Raw genomic sequence first — 26,816 nt, forward strand, 5'->3', positions numbered from 1 at the left:
TTTTTAAACATTATACTCTGACCATTTGAAACTTTTAATGTTTTACAATAGTACAGATTATTTAAGTTTATTCTATCCACCATAGTAGATAACATTTGTACAAGTTCATTGATAAAATAGTATTTGTAGATAGGTAAATAATATCACACAAAATAATTAGTCTAACAATCAGGTTTTAATTGATTAGAGAGAGTATATATATGTGTGTGACCTGTAAACTGATTTCCTAAAACTATCCGTGACATTGTCGTGTTAATATTTTATAATATAAGAATATCATTTTATTAAATGAAAAGACATCTGTTCTTCTTGTTAATGATCTTGTCTTTGATTTCAATTCATTCAATCTCATGAGTAACCAATTCTCAGATGATCTCAGTTACTGTTAGATAGCTATGGCGAGAAATAGTCACTTTCCATTTGATCATATCGTGAAAGAACACTTCTTTCTTAGAGATCTGAAAATAAAAGTGGATTAATAGGGATTTTGGGAATCTAGAAATTTAACCGCAGATTCAAAACAGACAACTCCTTGGGGTCACACGATCTTTCTGTAAAAAGATTGTAATGTGTTACCTTCATAATCTAAAATGCTTTATCATGAAAAGTAAAGTAAGGTGTACTTTGTCTATGATTAATATTTCTTAACCCTCTCATTTCATTGTAAAAATCCTAACGTCTCTAATGGTTCTTATTATCTGAGGGAAACTACCTTACTGCCATCATATCCCTGTAAAGTCAGCCATACGACTTTGTCCAACGAATCAATCAGCCCTACTTCATAAAAGTACTCATATTCTGTTTTGTAGAGATTATCCATCTGAATAACCATATATATTTGATGAATTGTCTATATGTTTAAAAGTAATTTTAGTAAAGTATACATGGATACAAATTAATCTGTATCATATAGTTTGTCCTTCAAAAGACCAACTAACAACGATCTATTATTCACAATACCAAAATATCTCGAATTTTACATAATTGTGTAATATCTTTAATCATTTTATGTTATAAATATTGCATTACATATGCCCGTTGTACTCCATTTATCGATTATATGAAATAATGGTTAATTACAGTGTACATGGTTTGTTTATGATGGCGGAGGTGGTAGAATCAATACATCTAATCACACGACCAATCATTCAATCAAATATGATTGGATTATAATAATATTAATAGCATAGACAAAAATCACGGTTATTTATGGTATGTATTTTAACGAGTGGTCTGGTTTTAACAAAGGATGCTATAAGGTTATAAATTCCTTGGTTCATATATATATATATATATATATATATATATATATATATATATATATATATATATATATATAATAACACAATGAATATTGTAAAAGTTGGAATTGTTTTCTTCGAAGTATTATTCATTATATTTTTGTTCTATGATTACAGAGTAACTGAGTTACTATGTCTTTATATTCCATTTATGATAAGCTTTCGTTTAACACATTAACTACTGTTACACGACTCACTTTTCCTAATTTGTTGTCAGTCAATTACTTATAGCTTGGGGTATTCATAGCAACTTTTTGCTTATGGTTTTTCATTTCATGATTTGATTGTGGTTCAGTATGTTTGTGTATGAACCTATATGTATGCTTGAATATCTAACAAGTGGTAGAGGCTGACTTCCAACGTCTCTCGAACTCATTACAGGGGATAAAGAAATGCTTGAATATGTGGTGTATGCTACCTAAGTGGAATGCCAGACAACAGAAGGTTGAATTGAGAACAGGAAAAGAAACAGAACAATTGGGATAACATCATAATTGCAACAGTCATGAAGCGTGTAAACGACAACTGAATGAATATGTGCAAATAATGTATTTAATGTATGGTTTCCATATTTTACTATGACACTGTGTAATTTTGCATTAAACAATAAGTTGGTTTTCTCCACATGAGTTCTCGTTTACTACAAGTATAACAGATTATAGGAGCCTAGCTTGTGTTGCCTCAAGGTGAACTGTCCAGGTCAGATGTGTAAGTGGTCGAGTCTAGAATACTGGACTATAGAAGTAATAGTAGATGTAAAATAAAGAATATTATAGTTGGAATTTTGATCGGTGACTTAAACGCGTGTTATCGTTCAGCTTACTCAAGCCATAGCAATGTATCTGGTGGTTGTACCTGGTTTCAGGTTCTCATAAACAGTTAGAAATTAAACATATTCATACGTGCTTAAAATCTCACAAATTTTTTTAAAATTGATAAATATGGTTTGTGCTCTGAAGTGGCCACGTGCATACAACCACTGCCAGGCAAGTCCTACTCACTTCCGTCTCGTGGCGGGGGTGTTGTTTAGGAAACTGAGAGGACGAAATGCGAATATCTGGTGCTTCTACCGGTTTGGTGGATATGAACGGTCAATCTATGTGAGTCGGAAAACCCTGATTCCAAACCAATGGTGTACATGCGCTCCAGGATCCTAAGGAAACAAATGGCGTACGAATCAATTATTAGTCGCCGACTACTATGGGACTGCATCTCCTTGCGTTGCTCCACTGCCTTGTGGATCAGACCTTCAGATCGAAGGCTTCGGATGTGGTCCCCTAAGAAAACGACCTGCTTCGTCGGTTTGGGCACCCGGGTAGTATCACAGTCCACATACAAATTAAGTGACTTGTGTGGCGCATATGTATTCGTTGCCCCTTTGTACCAATATTTATATGTTTAAATAAATAAATCTTTTTTTCTATAACTTTGTGTTAACATAGATTCAAGTAGAGTCAGTCAGTTTACTTCGTTTTCTATTTTTCTCATGTGTTGTGAAACTTTCGGCTAGAGTACCTGAATCAAATTATGACATCAATCCAAGAATATATTACCTGTTGGTATGAGATATATAGACAGACATAAACTTGAGGTCTGTGCCATTATCTTAACCAATAGTTAGGGACGTTGCGTAGTGACATGATTGAAAATCGGTCATGTATTGCGCAGTTGCTTTCACTCTTTTTCCTTCCTCTGATTTTTGCTCCCATATGCTTTCGTACATATTTATTTCATCCCATTTTCTTGATCCTCAGTCTTTCGCACTATTATTGCTATCACGATTATTTCAACTCTTTTGCCGCCTATAAATTGATGTCACTGATGTGTATTACAGTAACTTGGGCTGAGATGCACAAATCTCAACTGGAAAATTGTTAAAGTACATTAACATCGGGAAAAATGCCAAATTAAATAATCTATTGTCCAACTTCACTTTACATTATTTTCAATTTGATGTTTTCTTATATTGAGTTCGAATTCATCCACACTTTAACTTGCTAACTCTCGTTTATGTCTAATTTATTCATTAATAATAATAATAATTGTAATGCAGTCTGTAACTTATATCATAACTACTAATTGTGACTCCATTGATTGATAATGAATGATGGTAGTAAAATGTATAAAAACCTTAATAACCTCATGTATATATTATACTTCAATTTGATTATGTTAATGACAATGAAATAAAATAAGTAAAGTACAAAAGTAGTTTTTAATATGTATATTGCCCTGCTTCGGTTTGGGCACCCGGGCAGTATCACAGTCCTCACACATATCAAATGAGATTTGTGTAGCGCTATGTATTTGGCGCCTTCTTGTACCAATATCTATGTGTTAAAATAAATATTGCCCTTACCAATTATCCCATGACAAAATCGCCAATCAGAACACCGACTTATATGATCTTGTTCCTGTTTCATTGCTATTCAGATAGAAGAATGTAAGTGATTATATCATTACTAATTACGTGAAATATTCAAGTATCAATAATTTTTTATGTATATAAATGAAAATGAACCACGTGTAAAATATACATAAGTAGATAGTCATGTACTATCGTATACAAATGAATGAAGAATGTTTAAAATGAATAATTAACAAGGTTAAATATCTAGTGTATAGAGTACCTAATTGTCCTGAAGCTAGAATAATTCGTATAAAATAATGTATTAAGAATTGCTACAATGTCTCTTTAATGAGACCCTATGAGTAAAACTTATAATATCGAAAAAAGCTTAGAAAATAACTTCAATGAATTCCCAGCTAGTGTCTAACCGGTCATAAAGTAGCTTCTATAAATGGATAGTTTATAGAAATGAAATATTACAAACTGATTAAAGTTGTAAATGTTGACGATTCTATACCTTGTCTTAAAGTTCGGCACTCCCTTTAAAATCGAATTTCCTTTGTTCAATAATTCCCTTTCTCTGCCACTCAGGAGTTTCATACTGGGATGAAACAGTGCTTGAAGTCACTAACTTCTATCCTGAGCCATGTTGGTAGATGCAGACTACTCGGTTGGGGTCCGCGCGACTTTCGTAACCAATGGTCGGAGACTCTGAGTGACATCGCGCAGAATCGGTCACAGTGGCGTAGGTGTACAAACTCGTTATCTTCCCTGAGATTAAAATTATTTCATATCTTTTGTACGAACGAATTCTTTCTTTCTGTACTATATTCTTACATAAAATCTTTCCTTTATATACTGCCATCATTGAATTAACTACTTCTATGAATCCCGTGTTCGTCTTGCTGTGCTAATTAGGCGTGGCAACTTGGACCGATGCATATATGTGCCTGGTCCTACATTGTAACTGACTGACTGAAACACTTGCTTAGTGTTTCCTGGTTCTTAATGGTTGCTGTAACTTAGATCAGCAGTCCATCATGTAGACCATTAAAAAACAATTGATAGCTGTTTTTAATCATCATAATTTTTCTCGTTGCTTCAATTGTTAATTTTTTTTCAGATGATATTCCCATTGAAATGGACAGTTGTATATATTCCATACATATATATGGGCTGTATTCATGTGATTCAATCACCTTCACCATATTTAATTGGAATGGACTCAAGATTTTTTGACTTTTTCCGTTTACCACCTAATGGTGGCATTGCCTATCTTGACTTGGATACAAATAATTTCAAGCCACCATTAGCACCGGGTCAACCAATATTTGATTCAAAAGTTCTCCCCAAAGTAAGAGATTATTATTATTATTGTTAATATTGAAGCGTAAAATTTGTTTTTCTTGTGTTTATCTTGGATATATGTATGTGTCTGCTTTGAAGATATGTAATACATTCCCATCTAAACACCATGTTTTCGAATTTAATCAGTATTGTATACCAATTCTTGATGTTTAATCGATGGAGTGGTACTGTTAAATGATTGTTAGATGTCCCAGATCTAAATTTTACACATGGATTTTGACAGCATTAAACCGTTGGTTGTCTCACAGCATGACTGTTGTTAATTCATTACACAATATTATGGTTATCTGACCACTGTTTTTTCAAGATAATACTCGAATTATTGGCGTCATAAAGTGAGTAGTCATTAAACAACCTAAGGGCGGGAGGGGGGGGTGCAAACCAATATGTGACATCAGTCGATGAAGACATTGACTATTGAACTGAGCCATGAAGGTAGGTGCAAACTATATGGTTGAGGTTTTCACGATTACCGTGGCCATCGGTTAGAGACGATGGGTGACGCGACTTGGGGTCGTTCTCAATCGCGTAGGTGCATCAATTATATCTTCCTTTAGATCCCGAGTTTCATGTTTGGCTATAATTACTTTTTTATTTCACAAACCTGTATTTTCTTCAGCTGTATCTTGGATGCCTAATCTTTTCTGTTATCACTAATAATGTGACTATATTCACTACACTGCAATTCGCCGCGAAAATTTATCTCACTTTGTTGATCGGGTTTGACAACTGAAACCGATGTATACATGTTCCATGTTCCATATTGCATATAACTGATTGAGAACTTTGGTAAATTAATTGCAAACTGATCTATGAAATTCCACCAGCACTAAAAAACCAAATAGACATGACATTTGTCAAACAGTCAACCGAACGCAACATAGAACTCGGTCCATGTGTACATCGGTCCAAGTTGCCGTGACCCATTAGCAAAGCGAGATGAAATCAACAGGCCGATACCAGAGTGGTGGAGATACTTATAGTGTTAGTGGTGATAGAAAAGATCAGGCGTCGAATTTACGATTCTGGAAAATATTAGGCCTTGTAATAAAAGAATTATGAATAGTTTAGAGACTTAGGATCTTGGGGAAGAAATAGACTGGATTCACCTGCAGCATCCCAATATGATTTTGATCTATGTCATTCAAAGTCTCTAGCCACTGGTTACTATCATGACACGGACCCCAACCAGATAGCATATATATCGACTAATACGGTTCAGTTTAATTGTCAATGACTTCTTAGTCTCATTTCACTTCTTGGTTTGGACGGCCCTAGCTTTATTTCAACCCACTCTTACACTAGACAACATTGCCTATTGGGTTAGGTGGTTGGTTGTGTATATACATAACAACACATATCCTAACTGCCTTATTAATCAATCAACCTTTTGTTTTTATATTTTAGAAACCATTGAAGCAATTAAAAACAAGATTATTAGAATTAAAAGAGAAAATATTTCAAATGAAAAATACTCGTAAAACATCATCTAAAATGATACCTAGAAATATGATGTTAGATTGTATGTTTTCAACATCAAATTCAGAATTAGCTCAAGATGAATTAATTAAAGTTCGTAAACGTGTAAGTTGATGAAAAGAACGTTTATTTCTTCTTCTTCCTCTTCTTCCCGTTTATCAATTACTAACTTGTACTACTTTCGTTAATGATGTTCATTGTCTAACTTTAATGTATTCGAATCTTTAATAATGTTGGTGAATGGCATATTCCACTTAACTTTATATATATATCTTCCATCGATTTCACACGTTTAGAACAATAATAGATATCCATAAAGTCGATTCCAAATTATATTCAGTATACCTATGTCAATATTGAACAGTAGATCCAGAGGATAGTATCAAGAATTAGAGTTCGGTTATACAAATTGATTCAATAAATTATAATATGACTAAGTTTCTATGAGCATGAAAACGCATACGAGCAAGTACATATACACTGTTGTATGCTCATACTGAACATCACAACATATATAAATGACAATAACTGGGAAGATTAGAATAATTCATCTGTTCAATGGTTAGGATAAACTATGTAAACATGTAACAATATTAATTATTACACTGTCACTACTGTTCCGATCTGTTGTTACATGTTATATTTTTGCTGTATAGAAATGTAATTGTAGGGAAAATTGCCAGCTAAACTGATGACAACATCAGGAAAAATGTAACTAAAATTGTTAGTTTGGTTAACTTATTGAATTTTCCTGAATTTCAGCTATTTTGTTTTGTGGAATAGAGTTCGTGGTAAACACACACCTTGCTATTACATGGAGTTCGTGAACTGATCAATGTTAGATCACTATTACAAACCTGAAAGCATTGTAGGACTGCCGTTTTCTCCTAATACGGGCTTCTCAGCAGTGCGCACCAACGATCCCGCACGCGCGATTCGAACCGAGGACCTCCCTTTTTTTGCGCGCGAACGCCTAACTTCCAGACCACTAAGCCGGAATCCAACGGTTCTAATGTTCGACTTCAACCAATCCATGATATTGTGCGACCATCATCCATTGTCTTTGGTGGGTAACTTCCTCACAATCGACACGGATTAGTTGTACTGGTCACAGCTTCTCACTAGAACTTCGAGAATTGTCTCGCTAAGCTAAACTTTAGTGAGCATATCATCATTATCAATACAAGGTTGTGGACGGAATTGCCGTCTAATGCTTTCAGATATTCGGCGGTGTTCGAACATTGATCAGTTCATGATTTCAGTCAAACTCAACGATCTTCACTACCCTATCGTTTATTGTTTTGTAAACAAACATGCAATGGAGAAGAAATGTATCTCTGCATAATATCAATCTCTTGTAATCTGCAGAACAGTATAATCACTGGTTGTCTTACTATTTAGTCACATGTTCATTCTATTTCACTCATATGTAAAGTGTTCAATGTTGAACCTATGGACTCTATTTAATGACTAAATTGCATTAATTTCTATTGACATAAATTTTGACGATTCAAATCTTTCAGTAATACTATTGACTAACACTTCTCCGAATGGTTGATGAAACCATGAAAAATGATAAATTATAAATATTTGTACCAAATTCATTCGCATTTTTTTTTTGCTGAGTTGTGTACATCAGACATTGATGTCTGACGCACGATTCGAATTTCATAGTTTCCATCATCTATAATTAAAAATAAACAATCACTGAACATCTACTTCATCCTAATAATATGATCTTTCAGTAGCAGTGTAAATCCATAACCTCACTATCACAGGAGAGATCGAATCAATGGTGTTTATATTTCATGGTTATTATTCAACTTGTAGATCAATTTACCTAAATCAATCATTCGATTATACACTAATTATCATCAATCTAATTAAATAATCTCATATTTTCAATTCTTAATTATAATTATCCTTTGACTTATTTCATTGTCATCGTATTTCTATCTGATTGATTATTCCATGATTCTCAATAATCTATGTGCATTTTTATTGATCAGTTACTAATGTTGAAAAATTAATCCATATTTATATTGATTTCTTGACTATCCCTTCCTTTCCTCTTTTTATATTATTGGGCGTCAGTGGTTACAAGAACTCAATGAAATGGTTTGTTCTCCACACTAAATATTATTGATTATTTTATTTGATCTGTGTTTTTAAACGTTGTTTCTTTTTTTTTAATGATGCAAGCATGCGCTGCAGTGTTTGTTTCATTTTTCTTTTTACTGTTGTCAACGTTGTTATATTCATTATCAGTGTAATTTTTCTTTTCATGAGAAACATGAATTTGTTTATTTTCGAATTATATTTATATCAGTAAAATTATACTATACTATGACGACCTTGGGCAAATTATCATTGTCCAATCAGAAAATTATTAAAATAATAACATTGTCTAATCGAATTATTTATCGTAGTAATTGGATAAAGATTAGAATTAACGGTGAGAGTATAATTTATGGATGACCTTTGAGCAACACTGAAGTGACCTTGAGTTGACACCTGCTGATTAGGACCAAATGTGAAGGTTATAAAGCAATTCGATTTCGGGTTTTCATCACGAACGGATATCAGCTATAATGCCAAAACTCTATTTAGTCAAATGTATAGATGAATTTCGCGCCAAAAATCGTGACTCGTTAGCTGATTGGTTCGTCCATAAATTATAGTATCGCTGAATTAACATTTATCAATCAATGTAGAATTAAGAGTTGAGGTCAATATATCAGAATACTTTTTATCTATACTTGTGAAAGGAGATTTATGTAAAATAACTTTTTGGATTTAAATCTGCAAAACTTTAAAGATACTTTGAACAGTTCATAGATTATGCTAAAATTTTATGTACATAGGGACCTTGAAAGACTACACAACCATTCTTTACTATGCCTTGAATCTCGGCAAGTATGCTCAATCTGTTATAATCTCCCTTTCTATATATAGTGTGCATTAGTAGTAAGCCTTTTCCTGTTATTCAAACTTCACACCCTACCATTATTCTCTCTGCAAGTTGCACAACAGATGAGTTTGTCGATTTCAAGCATTTAAAAAAATAGATATAGGTAAACTGTACTGCGCTCTGAATAAGTCACCAACTATTCGTTATGCTGTTTTTTGAGTTATACAAATAGTATATCTAGAAGTTACCAACTTAAATTTGATTGAGTCGTCGGTACAGTATAGTTTTACTCATACAACAAGAGTTGTTTAATGATAATAGTAGCATGTATAAATGTGCATGTATGTGTTCGTTCATCTGTGTCTTTCTTTTTTATTATTTTATGATACCCTGTTGTTGTTAAATGATTGTGTTCACTTCTGGTGTGTTATGTACATACTGTGTTGCACTTATGAATCGACTGTGTGCCTTTTTGTAGTACAATTTATATATATATATATATACAATCGAAATGTATGTCATATTGAAATGTTTTTATCCTTAAATATTTTTTTCGTTTTGCAAGATGTACTCAGTACTATTTTTTGTTACATTTTATCTGGGAAATCACTTTTCATGTGATTTCCATTCATGTACATGTGCATGTTCAGTAGTAGTAGTAGTCGTCGTCGTCGTCGTAGTAGTAGTAGTAGTACTACTACTACTACTACTACTACTACAACTATGACACTAAAGCTTCCCCTCCATTGGATCACTCAACTGAAAAGCTTTCGATTTTTCGTAGTATATGCATTTGCATAACTGTTTATGATGAGAAAAATGTTCTCTTGTTTCAACTACTGATATAATGTTTGACATAGAACTTTATTTTAAAACAATCAAACTAACTATATTTATTTATCTGATCATCATTTTACACATGAAGAGTTATATGGCAATACAATTCAGCTTACATAAGTGTTATCTTAGAGACCATGTCAATTTAATAGCTAATTATCAGCCGTGTTGTACTCAAAACTTTCAATTGTTCTAGAATGAACTAATAATCCTCATCCAGTTCGCGTACAGCAAGTTTCCGACCGGTGTGCTCTCTCATGTTTGAATTTTGATTGTTTAAACTATTCACATGTGACTATCGTTCCTATCTGATAATAAATAGTATATATGTAATGGTAAGACGTTGATACTTTTAATTTACATAATATGTAGTCATGGAAAATAAACCCACAAATAAACACATTTCCACATACCAGATTAAATTTCTTTTCATTCTCTCACAACTTTATTCTGATAATAAGCTTTAAATGAAAATAAATCTATGGGTAGAGTATAGTATAGGAATAGGCTTAGAAAAAATAACTGAAATGAATTCTCATTTAGTGTTTAACCGGTCGTAAAATAGCTTTTATATAAATAGATAGTTTATAGAAAAGAAATTGAATGATATTGGTAAGTGTAAATAGATATTACACAATTAATGTAATTATTGATATCTTATACAGGTTATACATCATGTAAATCGGAGAAACAACATATAAACTGTTCCTAATGGTTGTTCATAATTAATCTTTTCAAACCCTTCAAAGAATTCATACCTAGTTTGTAGAGTTTTCATATTGTTCCTAGTTATTGTTTGGATTAGAAGTTAATAGTTTTGATCACGAATTAACTTCAGTGTTACTCTGGTCTTTTGTTATTGGTTGTTAATTGTGTATCTGATATAATGTGAACTAGTTTTTGTATAGTGTACCCTATGAGTATCCAATCTAGTGGTATTATAAACTCGGTTACTCAAATCAGAATTATTTTCCCATTATTATTATTATTGTATTAATGTAGTTGTACCGTAGAAAGAGGACAATATTTTAAATCATCAGTTATACAATATATATCCCTTAAGTATGCTTTTACCTAAATTTCCAACTTTTAGATTCATGATGATGTGATAATGAAAACGTTTATAGTGATATAGACCGTTATATCTTGTATCTACTTTGTTCAATAACTAGTCATACACAATTTTTTGTTGTTTAAACTATTTATTCTCCAAACTAGAATTACTTAATGATAACATTAGGAGAGGTAACGTTATAACGCCATCAAGATGGGAAAGGGATTATTGTCAGGAGAAGTTTTGTATTTTATAGTAGATGATGTTCACGTTACAATATAACAAAGGAATACTTATCTTTCAGTTAAGGAAGTTCATCACACTTTTATGAAAAATGTACAACTTTATCGTTAATGACTTGTATTCTGAATCATATCGAATAACATCTCCAGCCACTGTTTTACACCATTTCTGGGATCTTAACAAAGGAGTCTTAATGGACGAACAGCTTCATTTCATACGGCAACAACACGAAATGTTAAATTATTCTAAATTTATTGTTAATTTGTTTGATACCAATAGTAATAGGACGATATCACTAAATGCATGTCTTTTTTTGCCTATCTGTAATACACTTTATAACTGTAGAGTGTTTTATTTAGTATCAGATGGGTTTTGTGGATATTATAGTAATTTCAATGGTTAAGATCATAAGTCAGTTGAAGCTAGACCACTATGGAAAACCTGGAAGCACTGGAAGGCCGTTTCGTCCTATTGTGGGACTCCTCAGCAGTGCGCTTAAATATTCTTTGGTTTTGAACAACATACATAATCATTATCATGTTTACTTCTGAACTCAATCATTTTGATTTCTTTGAATCAGAGAAATCAGGTTGTAAAATATAATCTCTTATATAACAATATTAAGTTTGTCCTCACCTCCTGTCCCAACCCCAGTTTCTTCATCGGCTCAATTCAAATTGGTTGAATACCAATCGCTTACAGACATAGTGTTTTATTCATTTCCTACTATATCTTACTTAATACGTTAGTTACATTTAAAATATGTTTACTCTTTCGTCTTTGTGGAATGTAGGATCCTCATGTGTATTTGTACACTACGAATTACTTTTGATGTTATGTAAACATCCAATACATATTACACATGAAATGTGAATAGTCAAGGTTGGATGTATCGACATTCATTTTCTAGCGTATTATTATTTACTAGTTACTATGGTGACCTCTGTTTTAAATATTACTATTAATGTTCTATATGATCTGTTTTTATCGTATAAATAGATTAGAAATAAATTTCTTTATTTCATTTCATTTTGGACCAATTATGAAAAATTATTCATTAGATTTCATAAACTTATTGTGTTTATTATAGACTTTAAAATATATCTGTTAATAATTGTAGTTAGTAGTTTCCGAATATTATTATAAAGGATTGTTTAGTAACGTTAATTACTTAGGTGGATTATTGAAACTAGAATAAATATAGCTTCCCAGTAATGTGTAATCTATTAATGTATTATTTATTTATTTATTTTAACACATAGATATTGGTACAAGAGGACACCAAATACATATGTGCCGCACAGATCTCATTTGATATGTGTGAGGGCTGTGATACTGTCCAGGTGCCCAAACCGAAGCAAGTGGTTTTCTTACGGGGCCACACCCGGAACCTTCGACCTAAAGGTCTGACCTACAAGGCAGTGGAGCATCGTAAGGCGATGCAGTCCCATCGTAGTCGGTGACCAATAACTGATTCGTATGCCATTTATTTCCTTAGGATCGTGGAGCCCATGTACACCATTGGTTTGGATTCAGGGTTTTCCAACTCCCCTAGGTGAACCGTTCATATCCACCAAACCGGTAAAAGCGCCAGATATTCGCTTTTCATCCTCTCAATTCCGTAAAGAACACCCTCGCCACGAGAAGGCAATATACGCGTGGCTGTGTGAGAGCATTTCGAGAGGAAGAGCGGACTCTCTCCACTCTTGGTCGTACTAGGGCATTTGGGGGCAATCTATTATTGATGTGAATGTACACTGATAACCTAGTTTAATAACTGTGGTTTCTACTGTACAATCATTCATAGGATAGAGAATGATATCTCCAACCTAAAAAGTGTTAAAACTTTAATAAATAATATGGTTTATTACCATGTCTTGAATTAATTATCATAAAGTCTTCCTATTCGATCTATTTTGTGCTTGTTTAGAAACTTCAAAGAAAAATTCTAAATTATTTGAATATATAAACCGGCTTTACTGTGCTCATTGGTCATTTAGATCCAAGATCTATATCCAATATTTAACTTTGTTACTCTACTTAACAATGAATTAGTGATAGTAATAATGATCTAATGTAAACGTTTTATATATCGGAACTATTGATTGAACTTCAAGAATTTCAGGTCGATTTGTGATAATCTGTTATATTTTACACAAAGCAGCCATTCAATATCGTTTTTGTGTGCAAAACTCGTCACTTCCACACTGTTTGTTTGAATCTAAGACTAATATAAACTATTATACTTCATTGAGCGAGGAACTATTTTTTAGAGAAATATATGATTAATCTATACGCTTTGGTATATGTCAGATGTTTTATTTGATCCGACGAGATCTTATGATATCTGATCAGATCTTTATCACTGTACTGCATATGACCAATATATAATACTAATCCCCTATACTAGTAATTAACATGTGCTCACTAGTGACTAGCTTCGTGAAGGAGTTCTCGGAGTTCTAGTGAGAAGACGTGATCAGTGGAGCTAATCCATATCGGGTAGAGACAGGTATCTACCCCAGTAAAATGAAAGATGGTCACGCAATTTCGTGGATTGGTTGATGTTAGACACTATCACCATTAGATGCCTGCTCAGTGGTCCAGTAGGTTAAGCGTTCGCGCGCGAGACTGAAGGCCCTGGGTTTGAATCCCGTGAGCGGGATCGTGGATGCGCACTGCTGATAAGTCCCACAATAGGACGAAACGCCCGTCCAGTGCTTCCAGGTTTCCAAAGGTGGTCTAACATCAATCGGTTCATGATCTCAATCAAAAACTTTTATTATTATTATTATTATTATTATTATTATTATTATTATCATTATTATTAGCTACTCAGTACCGGTGCGCAACGTTTTTACCTTTAGTGTTGTCACACAAATATGCATGCATTTTAAAAAAATCTGTTTTTAAGATCACTCAGAAATTTAAAGAGGCTTATTTTCGTTAAACGAATGATAATACATGAAACTGTTATTAACTCTATTGATAATTGTATACTTCGATTAATTTCACACATTTCAGTTTTAAGTTCTTATTGTAGAGAACGTCAATCATTATGATGCATTGTAATTTATCAGATTACTTTTACGATTAATGTCATGTACTGTTCTGTTTCGTTTTAGTGTGAGACTCATCAGCAGTGAGAGATAATTCCTAGGTTTCTAGTAAGAAGCCGTGACAAGTGGAGTTTAATTATGTCAAATCAGAGGCAGTCACTTACTAATGATACTAGACGATGGCTTCTCGATATTACAAATTGATGGACTTTAGAAATATAAACCAATGGATTCCGACCCGTAGTTCTAAAGGTTTGAGGCCTGTCACGAAAACATAGTAATAGAGTCGTGAATACTCACTGTTATAAAGTACCATACTTTTCAGAAACCTCTGTTCAATCCTTTCTGGTTTCTTAATGACTATTCAACTAGGATCAGTAGTACTTAGTGTTGCCATCTGTGAAATTCAGAAGATTTTCACAGATCTTTCGTAGTAGTACGAATGAATTTTTTTATCTGTTCGGATTTTAAAAAATGACAAGTTGTTTATCAGAGTATTTAATTTGGTAAATTACATATCTCTTTGATAATCGTCATGAAGAATAACCTATTCAAATATTATGTGAGTCTAGTGTCCACAATTCGATCGATTGCACCGCACTACTGACCTTGAGTCGTTGTAGCTAATTTCTTATTGGTCTGTTATACGCAAGTTACTCTCTACCTCGAGTCTAGAAGTAGCAACCAGCCTCCAATTTATGTTTTCAACGGACGTGGTTTATAAACAGATATAATGGACTACAACGTATCATAAATTGAAAAATTACAATTATTCACGAACAAACCGTATCTTACTTTTAAAGTGTTAGACTGTAAGTAATCGACTGATAACAAAGCAGGAATGGTGAATTGTGTAACAGTAGTTAATGGGTTAAATGAAAGATTACGATAAATAGATAGTATAGACATAGTAGTCCAGTTAATCATTACTAATAGAATAAAATAATAATTGTAACTTTGGTAAACTTAGTCTCAACTTTCACAATATCGTCCCTTTATAAAATTACTTCTACTAATAATAGTAATAATTCACTTAATCGAAGAAAAAAAATATAACTAGTACATAAATGTGGTACAACTCAATTATTGAATTGGGTTGAATGAACTACGTAAAGAAAAAAGTGTGATTTTCACTCATTGATTAGGTCAATACTTTTAATTAGCACTATAGATAAATCAGGTGATCATTATCTTTATACTCCTTTCTCAAACCTTGATATGATATGTCTTTATCCAAACTGTATTATTTAATTATAAGATTCATTCTTCATTTTCTTGAACAAAATTTGCAGGTACGCTAGATTTCTTGGAACAATGTATTTTCTACATATAATCATTCTGAGTGTCGTCTATTTCTGTGTTTATGTCAACACCCACTGTAATTATTATTTTCATATTTGTAAGATTATTATGAAAGTCGTCTGTATGCTCATTCCTTCCTTGGTAGCTAATTAGTTGGTTGGAAAGTTGTTACACTGTATTCATCATTAAAACAATCTTTTTATCTATGTATAATTATTTCATTTTTAAATTTTTCTTACGGGCATTCTTCATAAGCTGTCCATTTCTTGATTACTATTCGTACTACTTATATAATAAATAAGTAGTTCATTATCATCTCACTTATTTCGTTGTGTACTGTCCTTTTTAATTTAAAATCTTTTTATTTTCTTTGCTTCATTAAATCTAGACACAAATTGGTTCATGTATTAAAGAAGCACTTCTACAATTTATGGTACATTTATTGAAAGATTATCGTTTATGTCTTGTACCAGTTCGTAATTCTCAAACGGATATTATGTTTAATATTGAACGTAAGTAAAATTTCACAGTTGTAACACGTAATAAACATAAATTTATACTTGCAATATTTTCCATCTGCTGAGGTTTTGATGTCTGGCTTTCCGATGTCTCCATAATAGGTAGTTGATAGCTATTAATCTGAAAAAAATTGATTGTAATCTTTGGGCTATTGAGATTTGGATATCACTGTTAAACACTCAATACTCGAAAGCTTTCTATATATTGTCAGTCAGTCAGCCAGTAAGAATGTAGAACTTCGTACGTACGTACATCAGTTCGAGTTGCCATATCACATTAGCACAGAGATGCAGTTGTCGATTCAAATCCCGTAGTGGTAGAGGTAGCAAGAGTATAAGCAGTAATCGGGAAGATTAGGGTTTGGAGATGTTATTTAAAGAGTATAATACAGTGAAACAAATTTGGGAAGAGAAAAAAGAGACAAGGAAGAATCAGGAGACTAAAATTTGAGAGAACACAAAGAATGGATGCACCTGCGCCCTTGCAAACGATTTTAAGCCATGTCATTCAGGGTCTCTAACCATCGGTTGCTATCATCTCGTGGTCCCCAACCAGGTAGTCTACACCTACCAACATGACTCAGTCCACTTGTCAGTGACTTCATGGACTTGTGCCATGTTTTGGTTTGGCCGCCTGTAGCTTTCTTCCAATCTACTCCTATACCACTGAACATCGCACTTCGAGGTAGTCGGTCGTTGGGCATACGTAACACGTGTCCCAGCCATCTCAACTGATGAAGTTTCACTACTTCATCAATTGATTTGCCACCCTTACCTAGTATCCGTTTCCTAACAACTGCGTTACTTACTCGATGGTCCCATGATATACGATCAATGTTTCGAAGACATCTATGATCGAATACTAGTAACCTACGAATATCCTCTACTCTTACCGACAGTGTTTCACTGCCATAAAGTAGAACGGAACAAAATGCTGCGCAGTACACACGTTCTTTTTGTTGATAGACGGATATCTCGCCTACGCCATAAATGACGCAAGTTGGCAAAAGCTAGTCGAGCCTTCTGTATCCGTGCTGAGATTTCGTCACACACCAAACCACAAGGGCTGATGAGTCTTCCAAGATAAGTGAAGCGATGGACACGCTCAACTACTTCATTCCCTATCATTAGTTCGGGTGTCGATGCCACCCAATCTTGAAGTTGCATTTTGCATTTCGAGGGAGAGAATCGCATCCCGAACATGCTTGCATTGTTGCTTAGAGTGGTCAGAAGACTCTGCATTTTGTCAGCGTCTTCACCAAATAGAACTATGTCATCGGCATATTCTAGGTCAAAAAGTGAATATCCTGGTATAAGTTCAACCCCTGGAAAACTAGATAAGGAAAGTGTCATCTCTAAAAGCACCTAAACGACAAAGTTAAACAAGAATGGAGAGAGTGGACAGCCCTGACGAACACCATCAGAGGTAATCAATTCTGATGACAGTTCGCCATAAACTCTCACTCGACCAGTTGTGTTTGAGTAGAGAGCCTTTATAAGGTTAATGTACTTCTTTGGTACTACCTTTCAGTGACAAACACTGCCACAGAACCTGACGATCAACAGAGTCAAATACCGGCTTAATGTCGAGTAATACTACGATTGTGAGGCGTCTGAATGTGTGTCTGTGTTCTAGGACTTGTAGTGTGAATATCTGGTCTATACAACGATGTCCAGGTCGAAAACCAGATGTTTTTGCTTATGCTTAAAGTTAGTATTTGCAATGAAGAGGCGGTTATCTGAGCATAGCTGCAACAGACGGTCGCCATTATCTGTTCTTTGAGCCACGGTGCTATAAGATCCACCCAGGCATCTTTCCCCTTCTCTTAGTTTACCTACCTGAGCATTAAAGTCACCAGCCACTACTACATCAGAGCTCCTAGCATTTCGGAGAAGGTCGGAAAGCTTTCTGTAAAACTCATTTTTTACATCATCTGCGCTGCAGTCAGTGGTAGAATAGGCAGAGACGACGAAGAGGCAACGACGAGTGTCCCTATCTTTCCGAGTCCTTACTGTTCCGTTTAGTCGAACAGCGCAGAAATGACTGTTTACTGGGATCCAGTCTAAAAGAGCTAGTTCTGCCCTAGGACTCAATGCTATACCTACGGCGGCGAGGCCACGAGAAGCAGCATCAGGTCTTCCAGATACACGAGGTGTAAATCGAGTTGGTTTTTTATTTTGGCATGGTGAGATCAAATGAATGATTCTATATATATATATATATCATCTGAAGTGTTTTTCATACTTATTACACTTAAATCCTATCTCTTTCCATTTATTTTTCAATCAGATTTCTTACGAGAATGCGCTGATAAGCATACAATACCGTTTTATCGTGCTTTATTCGAAACACAACAATGGAATAATTTTGTTCGTGATCGAATTTACGCTTCATCACGTGATGAAGAATTGGATTATTTCGATAATCGTATTGAATTATTGCTAGAAAGTGAATCGAAATCTCGACCACATCATCATCAACATCTTCATCGTTCTCGTAATAATATTAGTTTAACAACTATGAGTAATATATTCACAATTAAACGATCGGCATCATCGTCTCATGAACAACTGAGCATTACAAATAATCATAATAGTAATAGTAGTAGTAATAATCATCTGAGCTATGCTGATCATAATAATCATTCAGAAGATCGATCAGTGTCAAGTAACACATCGATCAAAGATAGATCGGATGAATCGACGGATTCACAGCTTTCAAGTGATTTAGGGCTTTTACCTAATAATAACAAGTGAGTGCTTTTCTCATCTTTGAATTCTTTTTTTCTTAATCAGTTATTTTATTTGCATAAAATCTAATACGATCGGGTAGTTGTATATGTCGCACAAAAAGAGATAACGTTGTGAAGAAATGAAGGAAGGAAATGTAGTGCATGCAACAAGAAAAACAACAGTGTAAATAAATAAAGTTATAATCATGAGAGAAATACAAACAGAATGGATCCCTTCAGTCGAAGAAATTTCTTGTCAGTTTTATCAAGAATATAAGAAAAATTGAATAGCTAATAGTTTCCATACTGAGTCGTGTTTGGTGGTATGTCAATCCACGAAGCCATGTCCTCTATAGGATTTTAACTACAAGATTCTGATGGACTGACAGATACTGGTCTTATACAGCTTCATTTCATACCACGACATTATATCACAAATTGATCACTTCTCCACCTTTCCTCCTAATCACAGTCTTGGTTATTAATCCACGAAATGAAAGCGCCTGCGTTGAATTTCTTAAAATATATCTAAGCGATTAAAGCTGGAGCTCAAAGATGATGGTAATAACTAAACTATCTTTACAGGGGCCTAACATGCATTACCAAAGATCAGCATTACTAACATGGTTTTGTTATTGAATGTTAGCAACTTTTTAGAAACAATAAAAAGATTCCCTTCGCTCACTTCATTGATGTATATATTTATGCATTATGTAGACAGGAACGTACAACATTCACTTTGTTATCAGTATATTGCAAGTAGTTTTCTTATCAACTAGTCTCTAAAACTATTTTAGGCACGACATTTTTCTTTCTAACTTGAAGAAAAATATGTTAACAGATAAATTCACTTCAAATAATGGTCCTCTTCTATCACATTTATTGCATATAGAATGTGATTATATTAATAATGCAGTTAGATTACACATTTTGCTCAGATGTACAGACAATACCTATACGATAACTAAACTGTCGAGTTAATGAGTTGTAGCCAACCCCACCTTATCTACTTGTCTGGTTCATACAATCTGGTTATTATCATTAGCTCTCACACTTTGAGTGTGTTTCATACACAGGTACCTGATGAATGAGTTGATTGTATTTTAATTTCAATCCAATAAAAGTTAGGTTCTATGGTTATTTAAATAATATCTTCAATAAATTGTGTTTCACGTATATTAAAGTATTAGCTAATGGCTGAAATATACAAGTTTAAGGTCTAGAAATAGTAGAGTATTGTTTAGATGGACAATAGACACTTAGTGGTTGAAGGTTAAATCAAACATGCTGTATTTTCTAATTTTGCGCATGTCACAAACTGCTTCTCATCATCAACTTCCACGACATCTAACCTCGATATGCGTTACCTGGTATTCTCCTTCTACAACTGAAGTCGCGAATCAAATTGATCACATTTCTATATGCATTTGATTGCTTAGATGCTCTTATACATTCCTGGAATACAACCAATTGTTGTCGTAAGCGAATTGGTACTAGAAAATTGTCACTACTTGTTTATTTATTTAAACACACAAACATTGGTACAAGGAGGCACCAAATAGATATGCGCCACATAAACCATTCGATTTGTGTGAAGGCTGTGATACTGCCCGGGTGCCCAGACCGAAGCAGGTACATAGGAATAACAAACGAGGTTAAATAATCATGAGGTTTGTATATTTGGGCTAGGATTTTAGTACAGAAATACCATTAGACGCTTTAGTTCAATTCATAATTATATTTATCGGTTCATTAGTCCGACAAAATGACAATGAGCTAATGATATGAATTGACCTCTCACTAATGAATCACAATCTAGTCGATCTAGCTTTAGCCGAATTCAATTTTTTTAATTAACTGGTTGTTTTCCTTGTTTCAATTAGTTTATTTTTATTCTTTTCCTATCCATTTTTTAGTCTGTGTATAACAGTTATTAGTCCTCCATGTTGGCCAGTTCCTGAATTCGTCGACACACCTCAACTGCAACACTTATTATGGACAAAAGAACATTCACTCGGTTTTTTTCCAACTAATATTAATTCTACATTATTAGACTTATTAGCTTCAAGAGCATTTCTTTTAAAAGCTACTTTGTCAAATAATTCTATAATCACACCAATGTTTAATGTTAATGATAACCCTGATAATTCCACTCTAATTACTACATTGATAACATCAGTACCAGAAGAGGTTAAAAATAAAGAGAATTGCATTTCTTCTAATTCTACCATCTGTAGTGATATGCTTTTATCACCAACTCCTGTCAACTGTTGGTCAAAATCCCCAGTAAATACCAATATAATAAACCATAATCCAGATTCTCGAACACCGACTGGAATGTCAATATTAATGATGACAAAACTACAACTTAACACTACTCAAAGATTTGGCTCATTAATGTTAGTAAACAGTCCATCTCCACTAATTATTCGTTCAAATCGTCCAGAGAATACGAGTTTAATTGGTTTGAGTACAAAATATTGTTTACCAGTGAATAATGCAACTATTTTAAAGCGTACATCGCAAGAATTACGATATACGCTAAATCATTGTGAGTTGAATGGAAAACAGTTTCTTTCCATGTAATAAGTTCTAATAATTATATTTTTTACATCTTTTCTAGAGGAGACGGATAGGTTAAAAAAAAACCCACTGGGTTTACACTGATTTTCTATTAGTTACTCAAAGCAGTCTTAGTAAGTTAGTTGACATTCACTAAGATACAAGATTGAATGCAAGAAATATAGAGATCTATTTGTTTACCTGATAAAGGATCAAAATATTACTGTGAAATAAACATTTTTCCTGACACAACTTCTATTAATACAGCAATACTTTCACTTGTTTCAAAGAAAAAACCATTTTTTGTTAGTGCGACGTTTTCTTGTTACGTGCTCGTTTCTTTAAAAATTCACTAAACTCGTCAATAATGTTACTTTAAAAAAAAACACAGAAGTAATATTATCGATTAATTCAATTCTACTCCCAGTAGGCACCTGTGTCCTATTCACTAATTGACACATCAACCAATAAATAACAACAAAGATAGATGTTAATGTTTATTGGTTCTCATGCCCCTTCTAACTCAGTAACCAATCAAAAGACGAAGATAAAATGCAGATCAACTTTCAGTTGTGATCAATTCAATCATGGTTTTAGACTTACAGAGTAATATTCCTGAAATAACTGACTACACAGCACCACAATTTAGGAATTACAATATATACGTAACTTAGTTATAACTAATACGAAATCGGAGTAATAAATAAATATTTATATAATGGTAAATCTCGACTAATAAGATATAACAACGATCTATTTATCAAACAAAAGTTTAGAGAAAAAGGACAATTTCATCATGGAACAATCTAAGGATGTACCATTTGTACACTAAAGATATAGATAAATGGTCTTTCATATAATCGCCTTAAAAGTTATACTTCCCTTCAATTCTCCTCATTATGTAATTATGTTTGTTTTTTGACATTTTCACTCTTCTAGGTATTAACATTTCAGAAACTGAGGATTATATGAAAGTCAAGTATTTAGCAGGATCTGCCTATTCAATTTGGTTTATGTTATTACCAGGTTATCTATCTTCTGTGTATAAATACTATACAGATGAAATTGACAATATAAATCATTGTGTGAATAAAACTGAAATTGTTAATGAATATCATAATGTACAACAACAGAGTGAAAGTACAGGGTGTAAATTATTCAATCCTGTTATTAGTAACAACAATAACGATAATAATAATAATAGTAATAATAATGGTAATTATCTTGAAGTGACGAATGTAATTAAACAAATTATAATTCAATCGCTTGGTGTATACAAGAGAATACACGACTATGAACTTGAAGTTCCTGATCAGGTTAGATTTTGAATTATTAATCAATATACAATCTCATTGACCAACCTTTTAACCTATTCTCTGTATATATATGTGTGTGTGACTGATGACTGTATCGAGGCAATCTGCTCAGGATATGCATATGCCAGAAGAAACTGATCAATTATAGTGAATATTTGTTGACTGAGATGGTTAGGGTATATGTTATGCATGCCAACGCACGAACTAACTGGACACGCGATGAATGCCGCTGTAGGAATAAATTGGAAGAAAGCTAATAGTGACCAAACCAAGATACGCCATCAGTCTCTGAAGATTCTATTTGGAATCCACGTGACTATCGTAACTCTATGGTCATCGAATTTCGATAACATAAATCAAAATCATCTGCAATGGCTTAGATGCACTTACTCCTTGCCTTTCATTAGAGCCTGAGTCCCGAAGTCTCCTTGTGCCTTTTCTTCTGGCTTCTACTCTTAATCTTTTCCACTACTGTTACTGTTACTACTCCCACTATTTTATTTCAATGTGTTTATGTGGTACGGAAACTTGAACTGATGCACGTACGTGTCAGGTTCTAATTTGACGAATAGCTTAAGCTTTCCATATCTTGCTGAGTCCTTCTGCTTTAAATAGAAAAGAAGGCCTTTACTATCCATCAGACTTAAAACATCTTTTCGAGCTACTGTGTCTGATTCTGTCCACATCTCATACTAATATCATATATACAAACTCAACCCTATCCTTTCACATTACAAACATTACAATTTTTATCTGCTAGCACACACACATTCACAAACATGTCTTATATAAATCACCTTACCGGAGTGATATGACATTGACTTGGCCGGACTTGTTTTATAATTGATTGTGCCAACTATTTTTGATTCGTTTCTTTATAATATTTAACCTAGGGTTAACCTAGTCTGCTTGCTTATTCTCTGAAGAAATGGCTTACAGTGAGTCACGAAACGTCAGAAAACTTATTTTTTTTCTACTTATTCGAATATTAACAAATATATTATTAATATTGATAAAACAGTGATATCTGTTTTTTTGCTTGTGGTGTAGTATTTTATCTCTAACATTATTACTTGATTGTTTCAGGTTGCTTTACGAATATTGTTAGTGTTATTGTATCAAAATCGTATTGAAAATTTCGATTTACTGAAGTTCATTAATTCAGTAGACTGGTCATCATCGTCATCTGGAATTGCGAATCATGTAAGCTTTGTTTCTTTTTCGATAAATATGATAGTATTTTTCAGTTTATCTGATGACTCTAATACTCTAACAGAGACTTCTAATGCCAGTTTTGTAGCAGTCATTTCATCCTTTGTTGTTTTCCTCTAGACTACGTTTATGTCCGAGTATTCTCTATCTAATCATTTCAGACGCTTCGTCATACACTACTCAATTTGAATATCAGTAGATGAATTCGTAAGTCATTGGAACCATGAGCCAACCTAGGTTACATCACCATTGAAAACCTGAAAGCATTGGACTGTCGTCTCACTAATGACTAGCTTCAAGAGGAAATTTCCAGAGTACTATTAAGGATCCGTGACCAGTGGAGCTAATCCGTATTGCGTGTTACTCAGTTACCTACCGCAAATAATCGAAGGTGGATGCACACTATCGTGTATTGATTGGTGCTAGACATTAACACCGTTGAATGCCATTTCAGTGATCTAGAGTTTGAACGTTCATGCGTGAGATCGAAGGTTGTGAGTTCAGTATCTGCGTTCAGGATCGTTGCTGAAAATTACTGAAGAATCCCATACTAGGACGAACCAGGCATCCAGTGTTTTCGGGATTTACTGGTGGTCTAACTTATATTGGTCCATAACTTTAATGAAATTCAACTATTTCCACTATTCATTACTGAGAATATACATGTGCAATATTTGGTCCAGTCTAATATCTGTTCTTATGTAATCCATATGTTGTTTCAATATCATATTGTTTAAAATATTGATTCTTATAAAGCGTACTATAGTACATATTTACTTAGTCTAGTTTACTCAATGAATTTGTCCATGTGTTTTTGAAAAATACCATAATCATCTATGGTCAGCTATTTACAACTTTCATCATACAACCATTGAGACTTAGCGCAGGTGCATTTACTCTTTGTGTTCTCCCAAATTCTAATCTCCTGAATTCTTCATGTCCTTTTTTTTCTCTTTCCAAATTTATTTCACTAGATTATACACCTTGAATAACATCTTCAAACCCTAATGTTTCCGATTACTGCTTATACTCTTACTAACTCTACCACTACGGGATTTGAATCGACAACTGCATCTCTGTGCTAATATGGTATGGCAACTTGAACTGATGTACGTACGTACGAAGTTCTACGTTGTTACTGACTAACTGACTGACTGATATTGAGACTTGGTCTCCATCTGAAGTACGATTAGGGCGAATGAATTAAAAATTAGATAATATAAATAATGATAATAGTTATTAGAAACAAGATTATCGAATTTTTCAGCTTAATTGTATCAGTGATAAATTGATAGCTGTCTCTTTTTTAGTCCACAAGTTTTTATTTGAATCTTTAATTAGCTACTCCCACGTAGCATATAGATGCAAGTTGCATAATTTTTTTCTAGAATTTTTTCATTTCTGTAAACTTGAACTTAAAATGTTGACAACGTGACCTCTGTTGATCCATTGTCAAGTTTCTGCAATGTTGAGAAAAGTGGTCACTTTTAATCATAATACATTTTACAGTTGGTTAACCCTGTAATTTCTTCACTTTTAAAGCTGAAGTGTAGAAAAATAAGTTTTTTTTCCGTAACTATAAGTCTAATTCTATTTTAAGGTTTGCTAAACTATGCTCTCTCTCTCTTATCACAGATAGTAATTCAATATTTCAACATTTTTTTAGATTTACAAAGCATTTGAGAAAGAGCTGAGAGAACACGAAAGATTGGAAAACGAACGTTTGATGTCCACATCTAAACATCATAGTCATCGTCGTTCGGCTTCTGCCGATACTGAACTGATTCCATCTACACAAATTAATAGTTCTGAAAATACAAGTTCGTTTATACATATATAAAAAACCATTTTATTGTCAGGTTGTTTCTGGATTGTTGTGGTTTTAATAAACTTAGATAGATGAATTGTGGTTAGCAATATAATTCATCGTGTTCGTTTCGTTCTATTACGGACTCGTCAACTGCATATACCTGTATCCTAGTATGATACTTATATTAAAACGTGGAACGAGTACTTTTCGCTTCAAATATCTAATGTGTTATCAACTGAGATACTGAGTTCAGATAGCTACTAACATGTTCAACATGTGTAATGTTTATATTATTATTAAAAATGAACTGGATTATCCCGTTGTCGATAGTTAAGGTTAAATTTCGACCAGTCTTTATTATACATGTGCGTCCTTTGTGGATATATATATATATATATATATATATATATATATATATATATATATATATATATATATAATTTTATCCTAACTTGAACAAGTGCATATTTATACTAGTTCCTTCTTGGTTTATAAGTAACTAATATATATCAGTTGGATTTCTATCACCCTTTCTTTTTCTTCTGGTTGACTGGATTATGAAGACCTCCACATCTGAGGGGAAGCACGGAATACAATGGACAGCTCGGAATCAATTAGGACTTCCCAGGCGGTCGGGCCCTTCTAGCGCATACCCACCAACAAATGCAGATGAAGCAAACTAATATAACAGCAGCTTCTGCTACATCAATGCGCCCCAGCATACATATAAGAAAAACCAAGATCCTAAAATATAACACGAAG

At 33.5% G+C, this 26,816-nt stretch overlaps 1 protein-coding gene across 1 annotated transcript in view; it reads left to right on the forward strand.

Annotated features, from left to right (window-relative positions):
• The window catches only part of DENND4C (DENN domain-containing protein 4C), a 73,742-nt gene that overhangs the window by 19,211 nt on the left and 27,715 nt on the right, over nucleotides 1-26,816 (forward strand). Inside the window, exons 11-19 of the mRNA XM_051218068.1 lie at nucleotides 4,775-5,005; nucleotides 6,427-6,603; nucleotides 8,593-8,616; nucleotides 16,293-16,416; nucleotides 18,713-19,175; nucleotides 21,071-21,705; nucleotides 22,656-23,032; nucleotides 24,119-24,235; nucleotides 25,911-26,064. Of these exons, the coding sequence (XP_051064503.1) occupies nucleotides 4,775-5,005; nucleotides 6,427-6,603; nucleotides 8,593-8,616; nucleotides 16,293-16,416; nucleotides 18,713-19,175; nucleotides 21,071-21,705; nucleotides 22,656-23,032; nucleotides 24,119-24,235; nucleotides 25,911-26,064 (2,302 nt within the window). The remainder of the gene's footprint in view (nucleotides 1-4,774; nucleotides 5,006-6,426; nucleotides 6,604-8,592; nucleotides 8,617-16,292; nucleotides 16,417-18,712; nucleotides 19,176-21,070; nucleotides 21,706-22,655; nucleotides 23,033-24,118; nucleotides 24,236-25,910; nucleotides 26,065-26,816) is intronic.

The sequence above is a fragment of the Schistosoma haematobium genome, chromosome 7, assembly GCF_000699445.3.
Source record: "Schistosoma haematobium chromosome 7, whole genome shotgun sequence".
In the NCBI taxonomy this organism is placed as follows: domain Eukaryota; kingdom Metazoa; phylum Platyhelminthes; class Trematoda; order Strigeidida; family Schistosomatidae; genus Schistosoma; species Schistosoma haematobium.